Raw genomic sequence first — 27,253 nt, forward strand, 5'->3', positions numbered from 1 at the left:
CCATCCCTGAAGACTTTCAAGGTGAGGCTGGATCAAGCCCTGGACAACCTGATTTAGCTGTGTATGTACCTGTTCACTGCAGGGAAGTTGGACTAGATAATCTTTAAAGGTACTTTTCAACTCTAAGGTTTCTATGATGTTCATCATCTTGTATGACAAGACAGAATCATCAAAAAAGCAAAGCATTTCTTCTTTTTATCAGAACCTCTTTTCCAGTAAAATCCCACAAGAGGATTTTTAAGGGGAACCTTTTCTTTCTGCTGGTTTTGCATATGGTGCAATAACAAATCTACTGTTGCACGTACAGAAATAGAGGAAGATGGGGAGTGGAAGTTATGTACAATAATATTACTTCAGTAGAGCAGTACCAGTATTTTAGTTTCATAATTTTAACACCACAAGGTTTTTGAACACTGCCCATTAATTGCTAATGTGCTAGTGGACTACAAGGATGATACAAGAAGCAAACTTGTGGAACTGAAAGAAATAGCACAAATTTTAATGCACAAAATAAATGCTGCGAAGTTAGAAAAATAAAATTAACAAGTTAATTTGTTCATGTTGTTTTCAAGCACTGTAATGCTGCCTGCAACACAAATGGGGTTAACCTAGACAGTTGTTAAGCTAGATACAAGTTAAAAAGAAACACCGTCCAAAGTTCTATTTGATTTGAGAGATGAGTTAGTACTATCAATGCATCAGAAATATGGCATTTCTGCATAACACTATAAATAGTGACAAGTTTGCACATCTCTTTCTGAAAGTGTCTCCTCATTAGAGTTAGAAAATTTAACTCTTCAAGCATACTTAATTTTTTTGTACTAAAGTACTTTCATATAATTTTCATCATAGAAATCTAGTACTACAAACATTCATTCCAAAGAAGGCAAGGCATTTTTACAAATAGCTGAAGTCTGACTTTCAGGCAGAGATGCATGTCATGCAGTACAGAATAACCCTCAGATTAATTCAGGCACTCATACTGCACCATCATGGTGGCAGCTCTTCCCTGTCATCTGGCCCTGCCCAGCCCAGCCCCAGGCATGTCCATCATTCAGCAACAACCAACATACCAGAATACTATTAATAGTGTTTTGGCTCAAACCAGGACACTTTGCAGTTCACTTATGAGCTAGAAATAACAACATACAGAATGATAGAAACATGGAGAAATATGGTCATGGCAGCCAAAATCTCATCAGACCAATAAGTAGTAGTTAGTCCAAATTTGCATCATCATTCTCCATTGTTTCACTTTATTAAATAAAAAAGCTAATCAAAGTTACCTGAGATGGTCTCATCATACAAAGCACTGCTCAAACCTTAGTTATCATTATTATAGTTATTCCATCAGCATACACAAAAATGACAGGCTTGTGAAGGCTTAAGAGACCTCCAGAGGCTCAACAGCACACTGAAATCACTAATTTTACTTAATTACAATTTTTCTGTAACATAAAATTGAAACCTGTTCCAACAAATTACAGCTCTTCAGCTTTCTTTGCAAAAAATCTTGAAAGGCCCTATCAACATCAGGCCAATGTAGAGAGCAACTTCTAAAAACTTCAGTGAGTTCAGAGGTGAGTTTTAAGGATATCAGTCATAGAATCATAGGAAGGTTTACAATGGATGGGATCTTAAAGGCCCTCAAGCTCCAATCTCATGGGAGGGACACCTCCTAATAGATCAAATTGCCCAGGGCTTCTTCCAACCCAGCCTTGAAGACTTTTGAAGCTGCACTTCCATAGCTTTTCTAGGCAGTAAAAAAGGCATTTTAGCCTGTGCCAGTATCTTACCACCCTCATGATGAAGGATTTTCTTCTAACATCTTATATAAACCTATCTTCCTTCAGTTCCCCATCCTGTCACTACACGTCTTTGTAAAAAGTCCCTCCTCATCTTACCTGTGGGCCCCTTGTTGTGGTTTAACCTGGCAGGTGGCTCAGCACCACACACTTGTTTGCTCACTCCACCCCTTCCTATTAGAATAGGTGGGGAAAAAAAAAAAAAAGTACAACTTGTGAGTTGAGATAAAACCTTTTCACTAAGATAAAGAAAGAGAGAGAAAATGCATTTGTGTATACACATAACGAGTGATGCACAAGCAATTGCTCACCATCTGTCAAACAACGTCCAGCTAGTCCTTGAGCAGTGGAAGGAAGCCCAATGAACTCCCATCTTTTCCACGCTTTCCTTCTACATGATGTCATATGACACAGAATATCCCTTTAGCTGGTTTAGATCACCTGTCCTGATTTTCTTCCCTCCCAGTTTCTTGTGCCCCTTTAGCCTCTCACTGGTAGGGCAGTAGGAGAAGCTGAGAAAACTGGAACAGCCTTGGCTCTGTACAGCACTGCTCAGCAACAACTAGAAACATCAGTGTGTTACCAACATTGTTTTTCTCCTAAAAAAATAAAAAAATACAGCATCATACCAGAGGCTATGAAGAAGAACAGCCCTATCCTAGGCGAAACAAGGACAAACCTTTGGTTACGGTTGCCTCAGATCCTTGTCTTCCCTAGATTGACCAGCTGTAATTCCCTCTGCCTCACAGCCTTCTCATAATCCTCCTGGCCTCCTCTGGAGGTGGTTACACAGGCCTATGCCCTTCTTGTGCTGGGGATCTCAGAGCAACGTGCAGTACTGCAGGCAGGATCCGTGCTTATTCTGCTATGCTTGCTTATATCTTTATCATATACTTCAAAACATCCAGGATATCCTTTTTCTCCTAATACTTAGCATGATCCCAAAATGTGATCTGTTGGCAATTAAGTACAATAAACATCTTGATACCACTTCCAAAGTCATATCCATATTCAAAGGTTATCTAAATAATAATCCTATTAAAAGCAGTATCTTCCTTTGTCTTCTGATTCTCTCCCTTACCCATTCCAGATAGTTTTTATCTTTTCTATGTACTAAAGGGGCATTTTTTTTTGTATGTACCTCCTAGTCCTAATTTGCAACTCGGGAAAATGAAGCTGCAGGACACTCAGATTTCGCTTCATTAGCACAATAAATAATTGCAGCAAAGACAAAAATATGAAGACTTCACTGTCAAGTAGCAAATGAAGAAGTTGTTTCCCTTGCAATCTGACTTAGAATTCTGTTTACAGAGCAAAGAAAGCCATCAGATCTGAAAACCAATTGGAGTACAACGTTCCAACAACTATCATTAGAAGTCACAACACATTCCAAAGAGGCCAATATGAAATAGAATTACTGTCATATTACTATGGTCTCCAGGACTACTTCAGTGACATTCTGGCTACTTAAAACTCTGAGGGATAATGTCTGCTCTGTATTAAGCTGAGATCCTCAATTGAAATTTTAGAGAACAACAGCCAAGAAAAGTGCCTGATGCAAAACATACAATCTAAAGAGATGGTCATGTTAATTTAGACTTGGTTATATTTCCATATCAGAGCTGCATAGTGAAAAAGAATGCCTCCATACAAAGCACACGCACTTTTCTTACATGACAGAACACTGTTTTGCAAGATAACATCCTCTAAGCTCGTAAAAAAGAACTCTTCACTTAAATCACAGTCAAAACAAGACAACTGTGTAAGAGTCCTATTGATGGCTCCAGAAATCACCAGAAACAACGACCGCTAGAAAAGCAGATTTCCCTTATTGTACAAGCAGCAAGACCTGTACAATGAGAAGATGTTACAAAAAGAAGAATGCTCACCCATCTCCAAAAATCTAGGCTTGCAGAAAAACTCCACAAGGGAAGAAACACCAGCAAGGGATCCTTCCCCAGTCTCAGTCAGCCCTTAAATGAGGTTCAAGAGAGGTGGAGCCAGACTCCACCCCTTCCAATCACACAGGTGAATTACCTCCATCTGTGCTCCCAGGGCTGACTGGTTGTTTTCTTCCAGGTGCTCAATCAGTGGTTCAGGCCGAGACTCCGCAGTTCCTATACGTTTATGTATTCAGAGAACTTATAACTTAGCAGGTAGAAAAGCAATGTATTACTGCCAAGATACCTGCACAGTGTTTGAGTTCCACAACTGCTATTTCTCATACAGCTTACTGCTGTATGATGCCATATGTGACCTCCAGGCAGCATATAATCAGTGTCAGTTTCAAATACAACTAGCAGTTTGTAAAAGGCATGTCACGAAAACTTTTAATGGAGACCACTCTAAGCACTTGAAATATATATGCCTTAAACAGATGCATTTTGGGAAAAAGAGATCCAGAAGCCCAAAAACTATTAGATTCTAAACCTCAGTGTTTTCTGAACAAACTGTCAAACTAGAGATACAGTGTAGAAAATAACTCATGCCAATTTTCTAGGGTCACTTTAAAATTTGAAGAAGAAGTTTCCTTTAAAAAATTCAAATTAAAACCTAATAATCAGAAGCACAGAAATGTCTGCTGAACAATTATATAACACAAACAATATTAATTGCATTATCCTGTTTGTGGAATCTGCAAAAACAATGCGCTCCAAAACTTCAGAAAAGTTAAATGTAAAATACTTCTTGCATATTGTCAGTCCAACAGAAACCAACTTATTACAGTATTTGTTAGAGCCTGGTTGCAATTAAATACAGGAAGGATATTAAAACTTCCAAGAGATTTTTTTTTTTTTCAAGCCACAACAGAAGAAAAGGCGCAATTGCATAATTGGAACCAAATCCAAAACCCACTTCCTTCTTATTTACTAGCATCATCTAAAGGACACCATTTAGATGCTGACGCTGAAAGGTCTGGAGCTGACAACTGTAAATCATCTGAAAGTCAAAAGTTTCAAAGGAATTGTATGACACGGGTTAAAAGTTTATAGATGATAGATACAGAAAGTTAGTGCTCACTGCAAAACCGCATCCCAGTGGTCACTGCATCTCCTCAGTAAAATTCTAGAATTCTGTTTTGCTGCACAGAAAGAAATTTTCTTTTATAGTCACAGACTGGCATAGAGCAATTGGACACAACTGTCTGACATGTAACATTTGAAATAAATGTCTTTTTAAGATATTCTAACAATAACAATTTTAAGAGACCAGGATTTCATTTATCAGATACTGTTTCTGTACGAACCAGAAAAATAACGAACAAACTTGCCACTCAGAGGGAAAGTTCTTTAAAAAGTGTAACTGATAGCTGAATTCACTTCATGCCCTTTGTCATTAGCATATCTGTGCAGAAAATTAACATCAAAAGCAACACCCTACAAAAAAAAAAAAAAAAAAAAAAAAAAAAGAAAGCCACTTGCCTTTCTATAAAGCATGTAGAAAAGTGACAGCAGAGACACAATTGGTCGTGCACATACTTAGGGCTTTTCCTATAAAATGATCCAAATGTGGGTCAGGGATTTCAATCTATTTCAGAACTTTAACTCCTAGAGGTTGTTTTTCTCTTTTTCTTTCTTCTTTTTTTTCCCCTTTCCCCTTCACCCCCAGCTAGATCAGGCTGCCCAGAGCACCATCCAGCCTGACATTCAATACTTCCAGAGATGGGGCATCCATAACTTCTCTGGGCAGCCTGCTCCAATGCCTCACCACCAGTGAATAATTTATTCCTCATACCTAATCTAAATACACCCTCTTTTAATTTAAAGCCATTACCTCTTGTCGTATCACTACCCTCCCTAAGTCTCCTGCTTTCCCGTAGGCTCCCTTTAAGTAGTGGAAGGCAGCAACAATGACTTCTGAAAGCCCTTAATAACGCTCAAGGAATATATTATACACTTATTATAGAGAGATAGATATTATTTATAGACAGGTATTATTTATAAGATACTTTATATGTTCATATACGCTCATATATATATATATTTATATATGTAGTCTTGAGTCAGAATTCCCAGTTGAGGTGAAAGGATGGACAAAAGGATAAGCATATTAGCTCAGTGCATGAAACACTGACAGAAGCAACAAGTTTCATATACGTCCCTGCTCTCCTAACTGAATAGCAGGACATTACAGCAGCACTTTCGCTCAACACACAGGAAAAAAGATTTTTTCTCACTAAAAATGACCATACTCCAGTGAAACTCACACTGAAGGAGAAGCAGCATTTCTTTGGCAATGACGTCACACAATCAACAGCAACAAGAGCAAACTAAAAATCTACAGTTTCAGGTTCCTTGTTTTGATGGTACCTGTGAGAGATCCCAAAGACTCACACTTTTAAAGACTCAACACACAAGGAAGACCTTGCGTTAGATATCTCAGCTTGGTATGTAAAACCATAACCTCTCTGAACAACCTGATTCTACCACAGTAATTGGTAGAATTATTAAAATATTACCAACAGAAGCATTATTACAATATTACCAACTAAAATATTACCAACAGAAGCATTGAGAGCAATTTTTCTTACACTGATTACTTAGATTTTTTCCTACTGGTTCTTTTCTCATCTTTGATGACACTGACCCTTCAAGATTTACAAGTAAAAATAGTTTTTGGTTTTTTTTAAAAAGAAGAAGAAAAAGAAGAAAACAAACCAGGATAACTAGAACTCTAGATGTTCCCAGGGAGACTTGTCTGTCAGCTGCATTTTTCTACACCTATTTTAACATGTTTTCAATGGGATTGATCACATTGGTTTGTTTCCTACTCCAAAATCTCATCCAAAAATAATTTTCTCCAATTAAATAAATGTTCTCCTTAAAGTCTTAGGCGAACATCCTAGAGCAAATTTTGGACCAGGGTAAGGTTATCTTATACAAAATACGTATTTTCTGATTAACAATTTACAAATGTAGTCTATTACAAAATATCAACACATTTCAGTTTAGTGTACCCAACTTTGAGGGAAAAAAAGAAACATTTATTTGGCAATTAGAATGCCATGTATGGAATTACTCTTTAATAACTTTTATAGAAATACAATTTAATAACAAGTACAGAATAAAATAATATATAAAAAGTATACATATAAACATCCCTTCACCATTTTGTACTTCTTCAGCTAAGCACATAAGGGCCAAAAATCACATATCATGCACACTTTGTTCACTTTGTTTTGTGAACACACAGATATCTGAGTGTTCATTCCCTCTCATTTATATGCCAATTAGTGGCATAAAGGATAATGTGAAATATCACAAAGATAGAGCGCTTTTTTTTTTTTGCACAGCCAAAGCTGCCTTAAACAAAATAATTCCAAGGGCAACTGTGCTGACAAAGCTGACAAAGGATGAATTAGGAGTTGCACCAACACATAGCCTCATTTCTTTCTACTTCCAGCATTTGATAAAATGCCAAATAATAATCCAGAAGAGTCCATTAAAAGCCAAACAACAGCAGAAGAAAGAATCATGACATAACTGATGTTCAAATGGCAATTTCAAGTTCTCATGATTAGTTGTATATGATACAGCTGTCATCACGTCTCTGTCTTTCCAATTTTGATGAGATTTTTCTACAGCGGCCTAGAGAAAATACTGCGTATTCACACTTATTTTATTCTCTAATTTCCAGAGTCAGTAGGCAGACTTCTCAGATTAGATTACTTTTACATTTCAGTGATCCTTGATTACTTGACAATTTTGGTCAATTTTGTTCAAGCCATTCAATCACTCTGCTAGTTTCATGGCCCAGTGCCAAGTCCTCCTTTCCAATGGTGGTTTCACCATTTACACTCGTCTTTCTTCAACCCCCTACTACAACTGCTTGCTATCTCTGCATGATCAAAGGCTTGATTAAACTGTTTTAAAAGAACATGGAGGTCTTCTCTAAAAATTGGAAAACAGACATACTGCTGTAATAACTATAACCATGTCATATGAAATGGGCACTGCCAGAGTGGCATAATGAGGAAGTTGTCACTGACACAATTTATTTTCATTAGTATCATCATAAATTATACTTATTAATTTGCATTAATTTATATCAAAATATTGGATTTCAGTTCAAACACCTTAACAACTAAAAGTAGTTCGTTTGTTTTTTAAATTCTTACCTGAGATGACAAGAGATTGCAGTCAATGTGCATTCCTTTCCCCGTCTTATGCTTCTGAAGCAAGCCAGCCATAATTGCTCCACATGTATACAAGCCAGTAGCAAGATCTGTCATGGCTACTCCTACTCTAACTGGTTCACCACCCTAAAGAAAAGGAAGGCAACACTCCAAATGAAATAAAAATAAACAGAAAGCAAATAGAAAAGAAAGGAAAAGGAAGAAGAAGGAATAAGCAAAGCATTAGTTTGTTTTAGTACATGCCACATAATTCTTATCATAAAAAGCGTTTACATGTTTCCTCATCACAAGCAACAATAGATAAAAGCATCTTTGAGTGAACCAAAACATAAAGGCTACCCTTGAAAAAGAGGTATTCTTGCAGTATTTACACAATCCCATGCATCAAGATGTTGCAAAACCTGTAAACTGTAAATTCTTTTCTACACTACTTCTTGCTCTATTCTGATCAATACTTCAACACACAAATGCTCAGAGGACAGAGATACTGTTAGAGACAACAAAACAGAAGCCAAAGGTCTAAGGATTTCCACAGCACATATTTTCACAGTTTCCTCTTACAGAACTCTCCTATACTTAACAAGTCAAACTACTATATTGCTATGTTATTTTTAACACAGCAGACATATTTCTGCAGCAGTTTGCACAATTTCCACTCTTCCTCAGTGTGCCTAATAAGATAGTTCAACAACTATCATCCCCCTTCTCCCCTAAATCAGATTCTAATGTCCACCTGTGCCTTTCTGTGACAGGATGCATTCTCTAACTAATGTGAAATAGATTCATTTACATTTTCATATCTGTCCTGTGGAACAAGAGATAGGAAGCTGCTTTATGTGAACAGTGAAGCTTCACATAAAGTGCTTGAACATACAGAAGCTCACTCCAGTGCCTTGCTGTTGCAAACTTGCCACTAGTTTACACTTTTATTCACGATCACCTCAATGTATTCTGGAAGATTCCTTTCCTGATTTTTTTTTTTTTTTTTTTTTTGCCCTTTGACATAACTTCTCTTCCCAGTTTTACATCAGTGCTACAAAAAGTGATCCACTATAACTGGAAATTGGTTTGAAATGACATGTACAGTAAAAGTATTAATAAAAGTCCAGTAGTCCTTACAGAATGGAAATAACTTGCTGCAGCTAATATTAACCAGCGAGGGCTATATTTTTTTTTCAACAGCTCTGAACTATATACTACGTGTACTCTTTTGTAGTCATTTGTTTTTAAGCTGAAGAATGGCCCCTCTGGTACTGTAGATTCTAATCATGTTTTGCTGTCTAGTGTCCAGTAAAATAAAAAATGCTGCTTCAACAAGAAAAAATGCTTACTGAATACGCCGCAGCACCATAAAGCTACCTAGCACTGAATGCAGTGATCCACTTGGAGATGTAAAGGGCACTTGTATCCAAGTTGTTTTTATTTAAGTTCAAATTATTGCCCCCATGAGTTTCATGACATTTTCAAAGCAATATTCATTTGACGCTGAATATGTTAAAGCAAAAGCTTTCTGTTCATCAAATAAGAAACTTGAATGTGGTGGTTAACCAATAAAGTTATGTCTTCCAGGGCATAATTTATGTCCTGGAATAATAATTTATTTATAATAAATTATAAATTATGTCTTCCAGGACAATAAAATTGTCATCGGTATGAACTCAGTCCTTTTTGCATATTTTAATTTACAGTTTAAAAAAAAAAAAATAATAACTGAATCTGGCCAGAAGCAGCAAATTTCATTTCAAAATGAATCTCTGGTACAGATTTATACAAAATGGGTATAAAGTTTTCATACACACTAGAATCTCAAATTCCACAGGTGTCATAGCACTTCTGATACAGAGGTAATCGAGTACAGATGTATGAGTTGGAACTCCATGCAGATTTCCTTATCTGCACATAAAAACACGATTTAAAGATAGCATTCTACAGTAGATAAATTTGGTTCAGTCAACAAAAGCACAAGTACAGCTGTTTGTGCCTTTAACTCTTCAATATTGCAAAAGCTACAGTTCGATTTCAAGGTTCACAAGAGAACTCTACTTGAAAGCCTTTCAAAACAGCCAGCATTAAGTGATTTCAATTACAGTAACTTCTTAGGAAAAATGCAAAAAAGGCAAGATTCTCAAAATTTCCTCACGTTGGAATCTTTTCTCATTTCTCAAAAAATCAGGTGAAAAATGCACAAATCTTGCACTCCATTCAACAGTTCTATTCCATGTGTTAAACGTGATATTACTGTGTACTTTTGGCCCTTTCCACTTTAATATCACATTTTTAATTATTTCACTACCTAAAATATAACTTGGAAAAAAATAAACATTTCCACTGTGATCTACTGCCTCAAAGTAAGTGTTATACACAGTATTGCAGGAAATGTTATGTACGTGATCAAATTAATGAAGGTTTAAGCTTTACTCAAATTCCTGTACTAGTAATACAGAGATTTCATAGTGTAATACTGAGAGTTACTGTATAGAAGCACAGCTGCTCAGTATTCAATAAAAGTCAACAGCAGCAGCAAACTGTCTTAGAAATTAAATCAGTAGCCAGATGGTTGAAATAGAGCAAAATTTGCAGTACTTAATTTCTCTAAAACGCAGTCCTTATTGCTATGAATTCTATCAATTTTAGAAATGTCAAGTACAGAACATAATTTTACTGTTCTATTGTTAAAATGCTTTGTGTGGTGCTGTAAATACAAGAGCTGCTATGAAAGTACTGCCTCTTATCCTATTACGATGGCCCACGATGTCAGAGGTGGTTGTTGGTGGCACGGCAGCAGAGGTTGACCCTTCCAGCAAATATTCTGTTACATTTTGTTGTCATAAACAGATGGCAGCAGAGGCAGTCTGACAAAATGACGTCCGACACAGAAGTGCATGCAAAGCAAAACTCTGTCACTGAATTCCTCCGTGCGGAAAAAATTGCATCCAATGGCACTCACTGATGCTTCCTGAATGTTTGTGGAGAGCAAACAGTGGATGTGAGCACAATGAGGTGTTGGGTGGAACGTTTCAGCAGTGGCAGAAGTGACAGTGGGCCACCTCCATTGGTGCAGATTTTGAGAAGCATGGCATGCAGGCTCTTGTTCACTGCTGGCAAAAATGAGTAGCTAATGGTGGTGACCATGTTGAAAAATACTGTTTTGTAGCTGAGAATTTGCTCTGTCAAGCAGAGTCATTTTGCTCTTTGTATCCGTTGTAGTTTCCATGGAAATAAATAAGAAGTATTACTTTCAGACCAATCTATCCACACATTAGTGTACCTTAAAATTAAGCAACTCACTGATGTACGTAGATGTCTTTTTTCTGCTCCCCAACTTTGTAGTTTGTCTACTACAGCTAAGAGCTCTAAGGCACTGAAAGCACACTACTCAGTTTGTCTATTAAAAAGAAGTTTCTGCAGAGCACTGTTATACTGATATTATTATGCTGATTAAGTACAGCTACTGCTAGACAACACAAAAACTTCATAACTTTTCTTTCTTTCTTCATCAGTTTTAAACACATTTTCAATTTACTGTAAAAAAAAAAATAAAAGAAAAAAATTGTAATCTAGTTTACTAGGGTATGCTCCAAAGGAACATGTTGCTTTAAGGACTTTAAGTATAAACTCTTGTTATTAAGCAAAAAATAATAGTTTAATATAAAAAAAAAAAAAAAAAGTGAGCAAAATTCTTTTTTCTTCTTTACTTTGGTCATTTCTCCACATATTGCCTGAAATAAGCTTTTGCTACATTTTTTCATAGCTGGCTCTGTTTAGAATTCAGAAATACTCAATTACATGCACAAATGTAGGACATGGGAGTTTTAGTTGAAAATAGTAAATTTTCAAGCAACCATACAGTATGATTTTAAAACTATTTTTGACAAATTTCACTATAACAAAAGGCACACACATCTTCAGAGCTACTGACCACTCAAGTCTTTGAAACAAAACTGTCCTCTGTACAACAAAAAATGCTTTATTCAGAAACTGATAAAATATGTGACCAACTGCAAAAGAAAAATCAATAATAAGGCATGTTTTAGCATGTTTATTTTAATCATGCCAGAGAATAACTAGATTTGAATTAACTGCTAAAAGTCCCTAGTGAATAGATGAAACTGTTACCAGCAATGATTACAGGATTTTTGCTTACACTGCCTCAATTCCAGGGGAGGCAATACCAACATCTGAATTTGCAGTGTAGATCTTAACACAATCTTTTAATTAAATCCATCTTCATAAGTGTTGCTCAGTAATACTGCTCTCATAGCACTTGCAGTTTCCATCACTCACATACCTAAAACCATTTTTCTCTGAGGTAAAGATACATATTCTATGTATTAGTGTAATCCAGATACTAAGCTACCCCTGTAATGCTTCCTGCACTGCTGTATGATCCAACAATCTTGGATATCAGTGGGAATAGCAGCACATAAAGCTTTTCCAGAGCCACTAATGGTATGTCCCTGCAAATTTTCTGGCGGGGTGATTGAAAAGTTAGAAGTTATCTGGATGGCTTCGCCATTCCAACTTTTAAAGGTCTGATGCATCTGTTATATCAAAGCACAGGAGAGGCTTTCCACAAAAGTGTGGTTTCATTATCCAGCAGCTAATCTGCCCATTAAAGTTACTGAAGTGACTGAAAGTCACACAGATTAAGTATTGATAAGTTATTCACTGGAAATTTAGGACACCTATCTTCTTCCATTTTCTGTTTCTCAGGCACTGACTTACTTTCTAAGGCTGGAATGAGATACTGCATGGGCAATAGTACTACCATTTCATTGACTTCACAGAGATAAGGCCTCTTGTTGGACTGTGGAGGGCATACATAGCAGAGGTGTTAACAAAGGCTAGCTAACACCACAATGTGATTAGTACATGGAGCATGTCACAGATTCTACTAAGTTTAAAAGTTGAGAGCCATACCTCGTGCCCTGTGATATGTGTGAGACCAGAAATGGCAGCTGCAATGGCATCATATCCACTTCTCTGAACCATTGGACCAGTCTGTCCATAACCTAAAACAGAAAGACAGCAAACAGTAATTCAACCAAGGACAAGTGCAACAAACACTTCTTACTATTGAAAATAAAAAGGAACCAATATTTTTCATCAGCTTCTGTTCACAAGTTGTCCAGACTGTAAAACCACTTAATGCTATTTTATTTTACTTATTCCTGGCACAATGTTAAGATTAATTTGTCTGTTTCTATCCTGTGCAGGTGATGCATTTGATCTTAATTTTGGACAGATTTGGTATCTCCACTTTACTTCATCATGCCTTCCAAAAAACACTATGAAATTTTCATTGAGATCCTCCTGGATCGGCTGAAGAGGTTGCCAAATACAAAATTCAGTATGACCTACCTGGCAGGTACTATCATCTGTCAATCACAATACAGGCAAACAAATAAAGGCTGAAATTAGAGACCATTACAATACTACTGTGCCTGTATAATGCAAAGAGCCAAGGCTAACTTCCTTTTGCTCTTTCTTTCACAGAACTAGCGAACACCACCACACTAAGTGGAAGTCAACAGGGAAGCTTCTCCTGGAGAAGCTGGCAGCCTGTGGTTTGGACAGGTACAAACTTTGTTGGTAAAGAACTGGCTGGAGGACCAGGCCCAGAGAGGTGCTGCATGGAGTTAAATCCAGCTAGCGACCGGTCACAGGTGGTGTTTTCCCCAGGCATTGGTACTGGGGCCTGCCCTGTTTAATATCTTTACTGATGACCTAGACAAAGGGATTGAGTGACCTTAAGTAAGTTTGCAGATGACACTGAGCAGTGAGGAAGTGTCTGCTGGGGTAGCAAGGCCCTTCAGAGAGATCTGGATAGGCTGGATCACTGGGCTGAAGCCAATGGGACAAAGTTCATTCAACAGGACCAAGTGCCGGGTCCTGCACTTTGGCCACAACAACCCCAGGCAACGCTACAGGCTTGGGGCAGAGAGGCTGGAAGACTGCGTAGAGGAAGCAGACCTGGGAGTATTGGTGGAAGCTTGGCTGAACATGAGCCAGCAGTGTGCCCAGGTGGCCAAAAAGGCCAACGGCATCCTGGTTTGCATCAGAAATAGTGTTGCCAGCAGGAGCAAGGAGCAAGTTCGGTTTTGGGTTCCTCTCTACACTAAAGGCACTGAGGTCCTGGAGCATGTCCAGAAAAGAGCAACAAAGCTGGTGAGGAGTCTGGAGCACAAACCGCAGAAGAAATGGCTGAGGGAACTAGGATTGTTTAGTCTGGAGATGAGAAGGCTTAACAGAGACATTATTGCTCTCTACAACTACCTGAAAGGAAGTTGTGGAAAGGTTGTAGCCAGTCTCTTCTCCCAGATAAACAGCAATAGGGCCAGAGAGAATGGCCTCAAGTTGTACCAGGGGAGGTTCAGGTCGGGCATTAGGAAATATTTCTTCTCTGAAAGAGTGCTCAAGTGCTGGAACAGGCTGCCCAGGGAAGTGGTTGAACCACCACTGATGGAGGTCTTCAAAAAAACATTTTGAATAGATGTTTACATTTATTATTACATTAATACAACATTTAGATGTTGCATTAAGGTACCTGGTTTAGTGGGGAAATACTGGTAGTAGGTAGACGGTTGGACTAGATGGTCTTGGAAGTCTTTTTCAACCTTGGTGTTTCTATGATTCTATGAAGCAAAAGTATTTGAATTCTATTATTTAAACTAATACAAACTGTCAAAGCCCTTACAAGTCAGAGATTTAAGTTTCTACTCCTTAAAGAGGTAGCAAATTCAAAAGTTTTCTCCTGCTTTCTTTTCTCTTTTCAGAAATCTCTAGCAGAAATACCCTAATTAAAGGAGCAGTTAGGAGCTGTTACAGTCAAGACCGTTACTATGGCTAGCACTTGTAATACAAAGTTTCTATAATACTCTGATCTGTGAAGACAGCATAAAACTAAATAGATAGATAGATAGACAGATAGCTAGATCATCATGTATTACAAGAAAAAAACCTCTCAGTCTCCCAAATTCCTTTCATTTATTCTCTCTAAATAACACTCTGGTAGCCTGCTTGGCAGATGTGACAGTCAAGGTTGGGTTTATTGCTCACAGAACAAAATAAAAAGTTGTTACACATAAGGGCAGCCATCTTCAATTCCTCCATTTGGATCAATGTTATTTAGTACAAAATTCATAAGCAGCTTCTAAAATACACTGCAAGATATTAATGATCACTTCTGAACTGCAGTTGAAGTACTGTGTTACTCCAATTACTACTCATTAATTCATACCAAGCAAAACAATATCCAACAAATAAATTGATTTCCATCATTGTGCTATAGAATACCTAATTATCTGCTAGGACATTTTTCTGGGACATCTGGGAGCCAAGGAGGCTAAGGAGGAGCTCAGCTTCTATGCTCAGTGTTACAAGGAACATCAGCATACTAAAGCCAGCAAATGGACTTTATCAACAAAGCCACAAAACAAATATTTCAGAAGACAGGATTCACAACTTTCTTACATTCAAATCTCCAGCTCATTGACTTCAATAATCACAAAAGAGAAGCCAAAACTACTAGTTTATCCAGTGTTATTAAAAATCGTTCCTTTGACAATGGCTGACTAGAAGACCCTAAGGAGCAATTAGTGGCCTTTCCTCTCATATCAACACAGCTAAGTTCACACACACACACACAAAAAAAAAAAAAAAAAAAAAAAAAGTGTTTCAAGCACAACTCAACTTGCAAATAAAATATTGGGTCCACACAAAAATGCTCTGATGAGTGGCTCCAAGCATACATCGTTATCTCACTGAGATGAAATGGAGCATTAAAATCATTTAAATATGTGTGGGTCCACTTCAAAAACCAAATCTTGCTCAATAATAATAATAATAAAATACTCAAAACAGCTTTAATTGAATAGTGAAAAGCATATTGAAGTCAGTGAGAAATTATGCACTGGTCTGAGCTATTAACAAAGAAAAGTCATCTCAACACGTCTGCTCACACAAATGTTTTCATAAACAGAAAACATCTGAAAATTAAACATTTAGTACACAGACAGAAAATTTATGGTTTTTTGCACTGCTCTTCTGGCAATGACAAACATCCATCCTTTAAACACTAAATTGAGGAAAGGTGACAGGCAAAATTCCACACATTTTTCTAGCAGCATTTTAGAAATGCTGATTTTAAGTCCTTTTCCACATATGACAACAGCCTGATTTCAAGACAGAAAAAATTATTTGATGCCTCCCTGGTTAATTTCACAGGTCCTAGAGGGGTGTCTAATTGGCTTTCAAAAGTCACAAAAAATTAAAAAGGGAAGATACAAGACTCTGGTCTTGATTTGAAGTCTGAATTGAAAAAGCTAGTGTAGAGGCAAACATCTCTTGTAGATGGTGTGGCACAGAGCCTGTTAACTGCCTGGGAGAAAAAGAAGCCATCTAACTATAAAAGTTAAGTGACAAATAACTACTTCTAAAAATGAAAGGTCTTATTATCTAGACAAAAGAAAACAAAAGCTGAACATTATTGAGTAAACTACACAGGTCAACGGAGGAACCCTGTGCAGATGTATTAGCAATAACTAGGAATACAAGAAGAAAAGGCTTGAAAGAGAACACACGTTTAGAAAACCATTAGTCTAGTTGATAAATCTCACCATAACACACGTGTACATGTATACTTATATTAAAAAAAAACAAAACTCAATTTCTCAGCAAATTCATTTACCCCTACATCTTCCTGGATCTGTCCTGATCCTTCAGCTAAGTGATGAAGTTTTCCTTAAAACAAACAGAACGCGACCCAAGTATAAAGAATAAATTGAACTGGCTGCCTTGCATCAGCTTAGAGAAAACAAGGGCCCTTGTGGTATGCATGTACAAAGTGAAAGCCATAGCCCACCACAAGCAATCCTGTATTGCTCATGACATATCAGAAAATAATGGAGAAGTGACCTTAAAGGCTACACTTAGCATCCCCACTTATTCAGAACTTTCCTTGTGGCCGAAGACAAACCTGCAGTTGAAATGTTACAGTATATTTTTAACTAAGACTGCCTGAATCTCTTTTTGCTAGTATGCAGCACAGCATACATTGTATGGATATTCAAAACAAGATGTGCAACATGACAAAGGATACGTCCCCTCCCACATATACTGGAGCACACAACAATTGAAGTTGTATACAATAGCATATGAGATGGAAATGCAGCTAATATGGAATAATAATGCAGGCCATATCTGTTTCAAAATGCCTGAAGTTGCTTGAAGGGCAAATTGGCAATGCAGAGCAATAAGAGAAAGCTCAAGACGCCTAAAAATCTTTACACAGTAAATCTGAAAGACAATTAAAACGTATCAAAATAAACACCAAATTACTAAAACCCTCATCACAAGCTGGGGGCTTACAGAAGAAGTAACTACGTAAGACAGTAAAGGCAATTTTTTGAAGATTTATTTGGTGAAGGAAGTTCTCAGCAAGTAAGCTTCCTGTAAACACTGGCAATATATCAGCATTTCAGTTAGAGACAGAGGTGAGACTGCTGCCACTATCCGATTAAATTACAGCACATCACAGCAATTGCTGACAAATGGAAGGACTGAGTATTTGTAACAAGGAAGATCAGAGAGACCTAGCAAAATAAAGACACTCTTTATTGGGAAACAAAACTTATTAAAAGTTGGAGATACATTCCTGCCCTGATGAAATGGAGGCAATTAATGTGAAACAGAAGCCACCTCTGACATCATGAAGGTAATCATTCCTGCGATTAGTGTGCGGGTGCCATGTGAGGGCACTCAAGCTTTGAAACACACCACAGGGAAAATGATAATATTTACAGGCATCATACAGGGTTATTTTTTTCCCCAAATTTTTACATGTCATAACAAATGACTGCTACTTTATCCACTTAAGTACAATCAAAATTGTTAGAATATATTTATCACACAAGACACACTTTGCTTTGGAATCCACACTAAATAATTCTGTTCTGGGACAGAAATAAATATTATGAAGTGAGAAAGGTCAGGCTGAAGATTAGGAAAAATGCAACAACGGTAAAAGCTGTTAGGCTGCACAAAAGTGTTATTAGTGAAGCAGCCAAATGCCAGATGCTCAAAAATGTCACATTAAATTTAAAAATGCTAGCAAAAGCTGTTCCCAAAAAAAGATCTGTTAGAAAAACAGACTAATGTGTCTTTCCAGGTTGAGCTTTATAATACCATGTAATCTACAACATAGCTTTATTTCATTTTTGCCAGATGACAGCGGGACTTTTAGCTACATTTATGGCAGGCATTCTTCACAAATTTTAAGAAAGCAGGCAAACCAAATAAACAACTTTGTCCCAGACGAACTTCCATGTGTTTGTAGATCACATGCTATTCCAAGTCCTGTACTGAACATGCATTTGGACACTCCGGTTTGCTTACTTAGGGGCTACTGATGATACGATGACAGAAATTCCTAACGTGTATAAAACCAGTTCATTCTGACTAGGAGCCACATGCAAACATCTGGGACAAACAGACACCAACGTGTTGCAATATCTCCACTTAAACAACATTCACCTTAGAAACAATATTTGTAGGCAGGTAACTTTTGATCCATATGGGTTTTTTAGAAGGGTTAAAAATACTTCTTTATTCCTCAGGCTGTCGTACACTTGATTTGTATTTGGTGAAATGTAACAGTTGCCCTAGCATCCACAGTCTGCACCTTCCAAAAAAGCAACAAAGAAAAAAATAAAAAATAAAAATAATTTTAAAAGCAAGCATGGCTGACGGCACAGAACCTGGAAGGAAGGAAAATCTAGCATTAGTGCAACACCTGGAACTATCACTCTCATTTCTTTAATACCATTTGCTTTCAAGCTACTGATGGCCTGGTAATTAACTTCTACAGGAAAGTCTGACTACACTATTATACTGTGTCATAAAAATAAAAGTCAGCATTTCTCATGATGATCTTTGTGCAAAACATTCAGATCATATGCTAGAGAAAACCAAAAGCTATCATTTCTGCACTTCTTCATGATTTGATAGCATGATAAAATTTTATAAGACAAAATATAAAACACATTGTACTAAAAGGAGAGAAAAAAATAACATGGAGACATGCTGTCAACACAGACAAATTCCCTGTAGCTCAATTCCCACATGAGAAATGACATTATAAAGTGAGCGTGTATAGGATATTCTGAGCAAAACATAGAAAAATATGTTCAACATAGGCATTTCTACAAATAGGGACTAAACATTGTCACAAATTCAATCCAGATAAATGGCTATCCCTGCTGAATAACAAATTAATGAGAAACACCTTTTGACTTGTTCTATTGCCAAAAGAAAACATTCAATTAAAGACAGCTTACAGCTTTACTTAATAAAGATTAATGAAACAAGCAGAAGAACACAAGCAATTCTCTATAATGAGAAAAGCCAAAATCTAACAGACGTATTATATGAAACTTTGCAATGTCAGAGCTGCCAAAGAAGTTTGCAAAACCAGTAACAACTTGGAAAATGCTTGCCATGTGTTGGTCAGAAGGAAAGGAAGTACAACTTCCTGGGTAGGCAAGCTTACAGGAGATCAGGGCTGATATGAAGAAGGTGAAGTCAGAGCAAGCTCTCAGGAGAGATGAAAAAAGCAGAAAATAAACGTAAGTCAGCACACAAAATCTCCCCAACAATCTGAGAAATAAATTTCATTTCTCCACTGATGACTGTGAATGCGTACAGTATATAAATTACTTCACTGCTTTTACACATGATTTAAGCATCTGAGTATTAAACAATATCATGTGTTATAAATTGGAAGGCAAAGATAAAATGATTAAATCCAATCATAACTTTCCGCTAGTATTTAGCTACTGAAAGACTAGAAGGGGACAAACAATAAGCTCTGCCAGTTGTCCAACTCCATTCAATTTTTATGTGATCTGAGCACTAAGCCTCATTCGACTCCTCTAGAAACACCAACCACATTTCTGAGACACAGCCACAGACCATCTCAAACAATGCAAGTCTGGTTTTCAGCAGACTCGTAAGCAGGTCTGGAAATTCCCGGGACATGTTTTCTTGCTCTTCAACATGTCAAATAAGCCAAGAGAAAGCAATTGTCTCTATAACCCATACTGTAAGCATCAAAAGGGTGCTCCTATCATTCACATTAGGAATTTCAAGGCAGTAATTGCTTCCCAATCTAAAGTGGAGGTGCTATTCTAGATGGCATCAGGAATCAAGTGAAACTCAGTGACCATTTACTAAAAACAAGTTCAATTCAAAGCTTAAGCTCTCAGAACACTCTTGGATTAAGTACTCAAACTCCCTCTCACCCCCTGTAAGGAACCTCGGGCAGAACTAAAATTCCCCATTGCTGTTTTGACTTCATACAAATATTCCTAGCTACACACTTGTAAAGGTAAGGAATCATTCCTTGTACCCTGCTTGGTACAGTGGATCTTATGAGTCCAAACACTTACATAGTAAAAGCCCATTATAAAATAATGAGGCCAACCGCTCTGAGCAGCGCAGCACAGGCATTTCCTTTAACCCACCCAGGTTTAACACTCTCCCAAGGACTAGCTAAATACTGAGGAGAGCTGCCCAGACAGACTTCTGTGCTGCCTCACCTGCAGAATTATTATCTTGTGACTGACAGAATTTTAAAGTAACTACATGTTTACACATTTATTTCACACCTGAAGCAACCAACGTTCTTTCTGAAGTGGTTAAAAACTCAACAGACCATCACTCGTTGTGACTGCATACAGTATTGCTGACAAACAGATCTGCGGAGTCCAGTTGGAAGAAACCAACGTGGACTGAGTGCTTCTTTGCATCCATCTCTGGGCATACACGTCTGTGTATTATAACCATGAACTCTCCCTTAAGATATACTATACAGTCCCTCAAGGGGCCTTAACTACTACAAGCTGAAGCTGGGAAACATGTCAAAAGCTCAAAATGAGGGTAGATTTTTTTCCAAACGTTTCCTCAAATCTTTCCAAAACAAATCTCTGAAAACTCCTAAAGATTTAATCCCTGGAGATTAAATTATATGGAATACAATATATTTTTTAAATTCCAGGCTCCCTTTCCAACCCGATAACTTCACTGATTTTTCATTTTCAGAGACTGACTATAGCTCTCCGGTTTATACACATATTATGTGTATAAACACAAGTTCAATCCTTACTTAGCTCAAAGAATGAGTACCTAACTCTGATTTTAGACATCACAAATAGTAAAATGAGCTTAATTTAGAGTCCTGATATAACATTAATTTTCTATTTGACGTGGTGAAGCTGTAAATCCTAACTTAAAGTTTAACTGAAACTACTGCGGTAGATCAGGTGGAAGCAGAAGGGTGCCGTATTTTACAAGTATATTAGAGCCTATGTGAACAAAAAGAAAATTTGCAATAGAATTCTCTTGGAAATACATATGAAAATGATCTTGAATATTTTTAACATTAGCAGATTCCCTGATTAAACTATGCATTGTTGCAAATAATAGTCACTGATCATTTACAGGAACTTATCATTCAAGGTGGTAAAACAGTAAATGCATCTGGTTACTTAAAACAGCTTAAAAACTGATTAATTCAAGAACTCACTATTTATTGCCTAAGTTGAATATTTTTCTACTAACAGATCATTTCAATTAGTTCCTTGGGAATGGTCATACAAGAAGAGAATCTTTCCCTTTATAAAATAAGTATCTGCAGTGGACAACTGATATTCTACATCCATTTTTTCCCACCTAAAATGATTTTCTTAGGACAGTTAACATCTCATCAAATTGTCTGACTCGTATCTCATAGATGAGAAATGCCTTCAAAACAAGGAAGGTGCAACCTATAGCAGGATACCAGAGAAAGAAGTGTCTAAACACCTGAACAAAATACTCATCAATTTTGGGACGTCATCTTCTGAATTTTTTCAAAGCTGCAAAAAAAAGTTAATTTGAGACCCTAGATAGAAATAAAAATCTGGCAGTCATACATTATATACTCTAAGCAGACACATATTTTCAGTATTTAAAGAGGGTATACAGGACAGATGAGGAGGGACTCTTTTTCAGGTAGTGACAGAACAAGGGGGAACAGTTTTCAACTGAAAAAAGGTAGATTTCGGTTAGCTGTTAGGAGGAAAATGTTCACTATGAGGGTGGTGTGGTGCTGGAACAGCTTGCCCTGAGAAGGGGTGGATGCCCCATCCCTGGAAGTGTCCAGGGCTAGGTTGGACGGGGCTCTGGGCAACCTGGTCAACTAAAAGGTGACTTTGTCCATGGCAGGAGAGTTGGAACTAAACAATTTTTAACATCCTATCCAGTCCATTCCACGATATCTGAAAGTCCATGTAATCATACAAAGAATATGACTTTATATGAGAAAGTATCTGGTAGTCACAGCTCCACGCAATCCTCTTCTAAACAAGTTACAAATTTTGCTTTCCCCCTCCTCAGACATTCTCCTCTTGAAATGATGGTCAAGTCTCACTAAAAGACACAACCACAGTGTAGCTGTATTCTGAGTGTGTAGTCTCCATCAGGATTCTACTCCAGTGCAAGATGGCCATCCTCTCTATAAGAAAGCTTTTCTTAGTGTTTAAATGGAGTCTTTTTTTGTATACACTTAAACAATTACTTCTTGTTCTATTTGTCACAAACAGATTATTCTTTTCTCTTTACAAGAACATTTACTCACAAGAGGACTGTTTTGCACAGTCCTGTTCTCATTAGAACCTTACTTTGCAATAAGGTCTACAACATACAATGACAAAGTTTTCTCCACAAGAGAACTTGCAGATCAGTGGGTGTCAGCCAACTCTGACATAAACACTGGGATACAGAATGCTTTTAATGTTCAAGTACATGGAAAAGTGCCAGATACTGCCACCATTTTGGTTTCTGCAGATGACAAAATACAGGCTATTTTTCAATTCATTCTGTCTTCTACACCCGAAACTGTTTTCTTTTTCAGCTACTGGCAAAGGGATTTATTTTATCACAGGATTTTAAAAACAGAAGTAATGAAGACCATATGCATACTAGGAAACATTTCAGGTCAAAATCAGCTACTTACAGTCTTCCTACCAATCTCATAACACCCATAGAAAATAAAATGAAGTGGCACAACAAAGACAATGAGATCTGTTTCTTTGTTGAAATCTCAAAGCCTCCACATTTGAAACAGCTAAACAAACAAACAAACAAGCAAAAAGCTGCAATCGTCATATAAAAAGTATCTCATGCATGGAAAAAAAAAAGATTAATACAATAACAAAGCAGAAGAGAGAGGCTTACAAGACAAGACAGTCTCCTGGAACAAATTCCTTAGGAAACCAGACAAGAAAAATTCAGTAACAACAAATAAAATGTTCGGTGATCTTTTCTTGGGTCTTCTCGACAGATTATTAGAACGCAAGCACAACAAACACTGCTTTACTAAAGCTCACTGCATGGCTCATGGCTAAAATCTTCCAGCTTTATTTCTGTTAACTTAGCTAGGCACCAGTCCAAGTATAATAGCTACTGAAAAATAAACATTAAACCATCAGTAAGTGTCTCCACAATTGTACTGTGTTGCTATGTTGTTCATACCCAGGATTTCAGTGCCTAATCTGGTTTCATTCACTGTAAACTAACCCAGTGTCAAATTTTACAACTCACAGGCAGTCTTCTACAGTACTCTTCATTAGGATAGAATCCAAAACCTGAAGTTTCAGATTTTATACAAAATACTGCTAATTTTAGGGTGGTTACATGTAGATGAAAGAACAAGCTATAAGCGTGAAGTCATAAGAAAGCTATCATTCCTGTGCACAGTTGAAAGTCAATACTTAAAGCAAGGAAGAATTATGACTTGTTCATTAAACTTCGTATACACTTCTCATACCGAACAAGGAACGGGAACACAAGAGCATTTCAGGATTGCACTCAGTTGAAACTGTTTCTTATTCCTAAATTCACAATATTTTGGACATTCAGGCTGTGTGTGACCAGAGAAACAGTAGTGGAAAAAACAGCACTGCTAGGCTTTTTAACACAAGTGTAAATGGCTAGCTAAATCTCAGAACAAGAAAACATACACCTGGTGATGGTCTACCAGCAACAGAAGCAGCATAAGTTTAAAGGGATGGAGTCCCTCAGCTATGAAGACCACCTTCTTAGTGGTGCATATCAGAGCTGAACCCCACAAGGATGTCAATCTCACCAGCAGAGAAGGGAGCCTGTTAGCTCCCACTGGCTTCTCGGAATGTTGTTTTATTTGAACATACCTCCTTTCCATTTTCACCCTTTTATTAGTTTGGGTTATTGATAGATTTTGGAAGTTCAGTCTGTGTCTTTGCCTGAGTCCTTTGTTACTCCAAAGATAAAAGTACATCATATACTGGCAAAGCAATGCTTGTGCACATGCAGCTTTCTGGGCCAAATTACACTATGCACTAGAACGTGAAACTTGTTATGGAAATGCACTCCTGAGCAGATCAGTGAAAGAAAAAAGTTTTGCCAATATAACAGCATATTTGCTAATGGTTTCTGTCAAAACAGCTACACAGGTCAGTGTCCACACCTCTTCCTGTTCCTGAGCAGCACAGCTGTGCTGACAGAAGTCCGTTGTATAGAAAACGCTCCTGTGCTCAGTTCCAAGAAGTTTGACAAGCAGCTGAATTTTACAGAAGCCTCCCCACTTTGAATATGCCTGTTTGCTGCTTGCAAAACCAGCACATCGGGATCCCAGAGAAAAACATATATCCCATGACAAGAATTTAAATAGGAGAATCATCTCTTGGTCCTCTATCTTCCAACTAACATAGTTACATCAGTCCTGTACAAGGTGACATCATTCAAGTTTGCTGTTATTCTGAAACACCCTAAGAAAAAGTGATATATTTCAATCACTCCTGAATTGAGTGCACAAGTTTTGTGTGTAATGGGCTGAAAAGCACTGTTGCCCTCACCACCAGAAGAACTCCAGAACTGGAGAGGTTTGGGTTGTCCTCTGAGGAGCCAGGAGTTGGACACAGTGATCCTTGAGAGTCCCTTCTAACACGAGCTATTCCATAGTCCTATGAAAAGTCAAGCCTTTTTTTTTTTTGCTTTTCCTCCAATTAAGAGCTACCAGACTTGTGTGTTCACATTTTACTTGGCAATCTTTTGGAAACTTGGTTTTAAAGGTGTTTTTAAGGGGGTTGTTTAGTCCTGCCATTTATATTTTTGGCAACAGTTCTATCAATAATGCTCCAGAGGTACAGGAACACAGCAAATCTGTGCTCGTGCCATCTGAGCTATGTTGATGGGTGGAGAAGTTTAGCCAGCGTCCAAAAAGCACAGAATAGCACAGGAACATGAGAACAAATGCACTAGATCAGACTCAAGGCCCAGCTAGCTACACAGTCTGTTTCCAGAAATGGACAAAAACAGATGCCAATATGAACAGGATAAGCCTATCTAATATTTTTCTTGAGTACTCTCCCAGCTTCCAACAGTTTGCAGCTGACAGACTTCCTGAACAGAAAGATATAGTTTTAAACTTTTTACACAGTTCATCTTCAGAGCACAATACAATTGAAAGGTGAAGTATATGGAACTCCCAAAATCAACTGCTTAGGGGTAATGCACATATAAAACCTTTAGAAGTTTCCACTTAGATTAAGCAGACACTTTCAACTTAATTACAGTCTGAATGGGAAAAAAAAATATATAATAAAAATCCTGAGGACTTTGAACAACTTTACAAATCCTGTTAACCAGACTTCTGAAACAAATGACCTTTAAAAGAGAAGTATTAAAAGATATTTAGCAATTAAACAATTCAAAATAATCCTACTGTCTGTCATCCATTTATAAGTCTACAATTAACAGGTCATTGTTTCACAGACTGTCTCAGAATGATTTTTGCTTCTAGTTAAATAAATAAATGAAAATGAAACATAACTCCATCTTAAGTAAAAACAGTATCCCCAATATGGAAAAAACTACTGTACTTAACACAGTCATACAACGTATTTTATTAGCATCTAATAATTAGTTGAAGGAGAAGAGATAAAAACTTGTTTGTAAAAGAACTGCCTTGATATAAAATGGACAGTAAGGGATGATGGGATATAGGAGGTCTTCGTAAGGAGCAGAAATCAAGATTAAATTTCCTAACGAACCTGCACACGTAGCTGTGCTTTAGTAGGATGGTAATTAACCCTAAGGGTTGGGGAGAAAAAAAAAAAGCTCCCACTGGCCCTCAGAACTCATTTTCAAATAAAGCAGTCAACTGCTAGGTCTTCTACTCCTGTTCCTACTACAAAACATTTGCTTATTCTGTAAATACATATATTCACAAAAACGAAGTTTCACATGGTCAGGGCTGTAGCTTCTACTGCGTATATGAAGCATTCTGGGAAGAAATGCTTGCCACACAGTGCCAACCCTGACGTAGCACACTTGCAGAATGGAGCTTGCGCCAAGCAAAAGAAGGCCTGGGGACATCACAGGTGGCTTACTGCAAGAGGCAGGGAACCAGAGGCACTTCGCTGTCTTAACATTTATTATCAAAACTATGCAAGTCCTTAGAACATGATAGTCACTAAATACAAAGTGGCAATTTGCAGACACCTCATAGTACCACATTCCTTTAATTAATTGCCATCTCTTTATAGAATCTTTCCTCGAGTTTCACGTTTCCACAAATCTTTTAGCACTAAAGAAGTACACAGAGTCCCCTGATGGCACATACTGCTGCCCCACAACAAATGGCTGAGGTGGGCAGGCCACAAAAGCACTGCAGCCTGAATCAGCACAGCACTCCAGGGCCAATTCACCGCATTGGTTTAAAGATAGCTCAGCTTTTTCTACATAACACTGTCGGGTTATTTAAATGTATTATGACTGGCTGAAGGAAATTACACAAACAGACCAAAGTTGTTCTTTTAGGGAACTACATACCACATAATATTACCACTGACATCTTATATGACTTTTCAGAATGAGGCATAAATCTGCTTAGATGTCCAGAAATAAATCTTAGACTCACATAATAACGTGGAAGAGTCAGTTTTGTTCTAAAATTTTCCCAAACGTTAAGAAATTCTGCTTGCAAACATAATATAATGCAAATACAGATTAAAATTGTCCCATCAGACTTTTTGGCTATTTTATTCATTTGGTGAATAGAGGAAATAAGGAATGATAGCTTCAAGAAACTGCCCCACTTCACAGCATCATAGGATCTTAATTACAAACATACTTGCCAGCATAACTTTTTGTTCAACTTCTTTGGGTTTTTTTTCTGAGACCACAGCTCTACTATTTAACTCTTGTACCTTACAAAATAATGCTCTACTCCCAA

At 37.4% G+C, this 27,253-nt stretch overlaps 1 protein-coding gene across 5 annotated transcripts in view; it reads right to left on the minus strand.

The window, feature by feature from the left end:
• Nucleotides 1–27,253, minus strand: part of SUGCT (succinyl-CoA:glutarate-CoA transferase) — a 328,810-nt gene that overhangs the window by 274,504 nt on the left and 27,053 nt on the right. For all 5 annotated transcript variants that reach the window (XM_042888304.1, XM_042888303.1, XM_042888305.1 and 2 more), the window contains exons 7-8: nucleotides 12,862–12,953; nucleotides 7,924–8,067 (exon numbers count right to left, since the gene is read on the minus strand). In XM_042888304.1, coding sequence (XP_042744238.1) covers nucleotides 7,924–8,067; nucleotides 12,862–12,953 — 236 coding nt within the window. The remainder of the gene's footprint in view (nucleotides 1–7,923; nucleotides 8,068–12,861; nucleotides 12,954–27,253) is intronic.

This window comes from Lagopus leucura, unplaced genomic scaffold, assembly GCF_019238085.1.
Source record: "Lagopus leucura isolate 7727_CA_CO unplaced genomic scaffold, USGS_WTPT01 Super-Scaffold_100157, whole genome shotgun sequence".
NCBI lineage: Eukaryota > Metazoa > Chordata > Aves > Galliformes > Phasianidae > Lagopus > Lagopus leucura.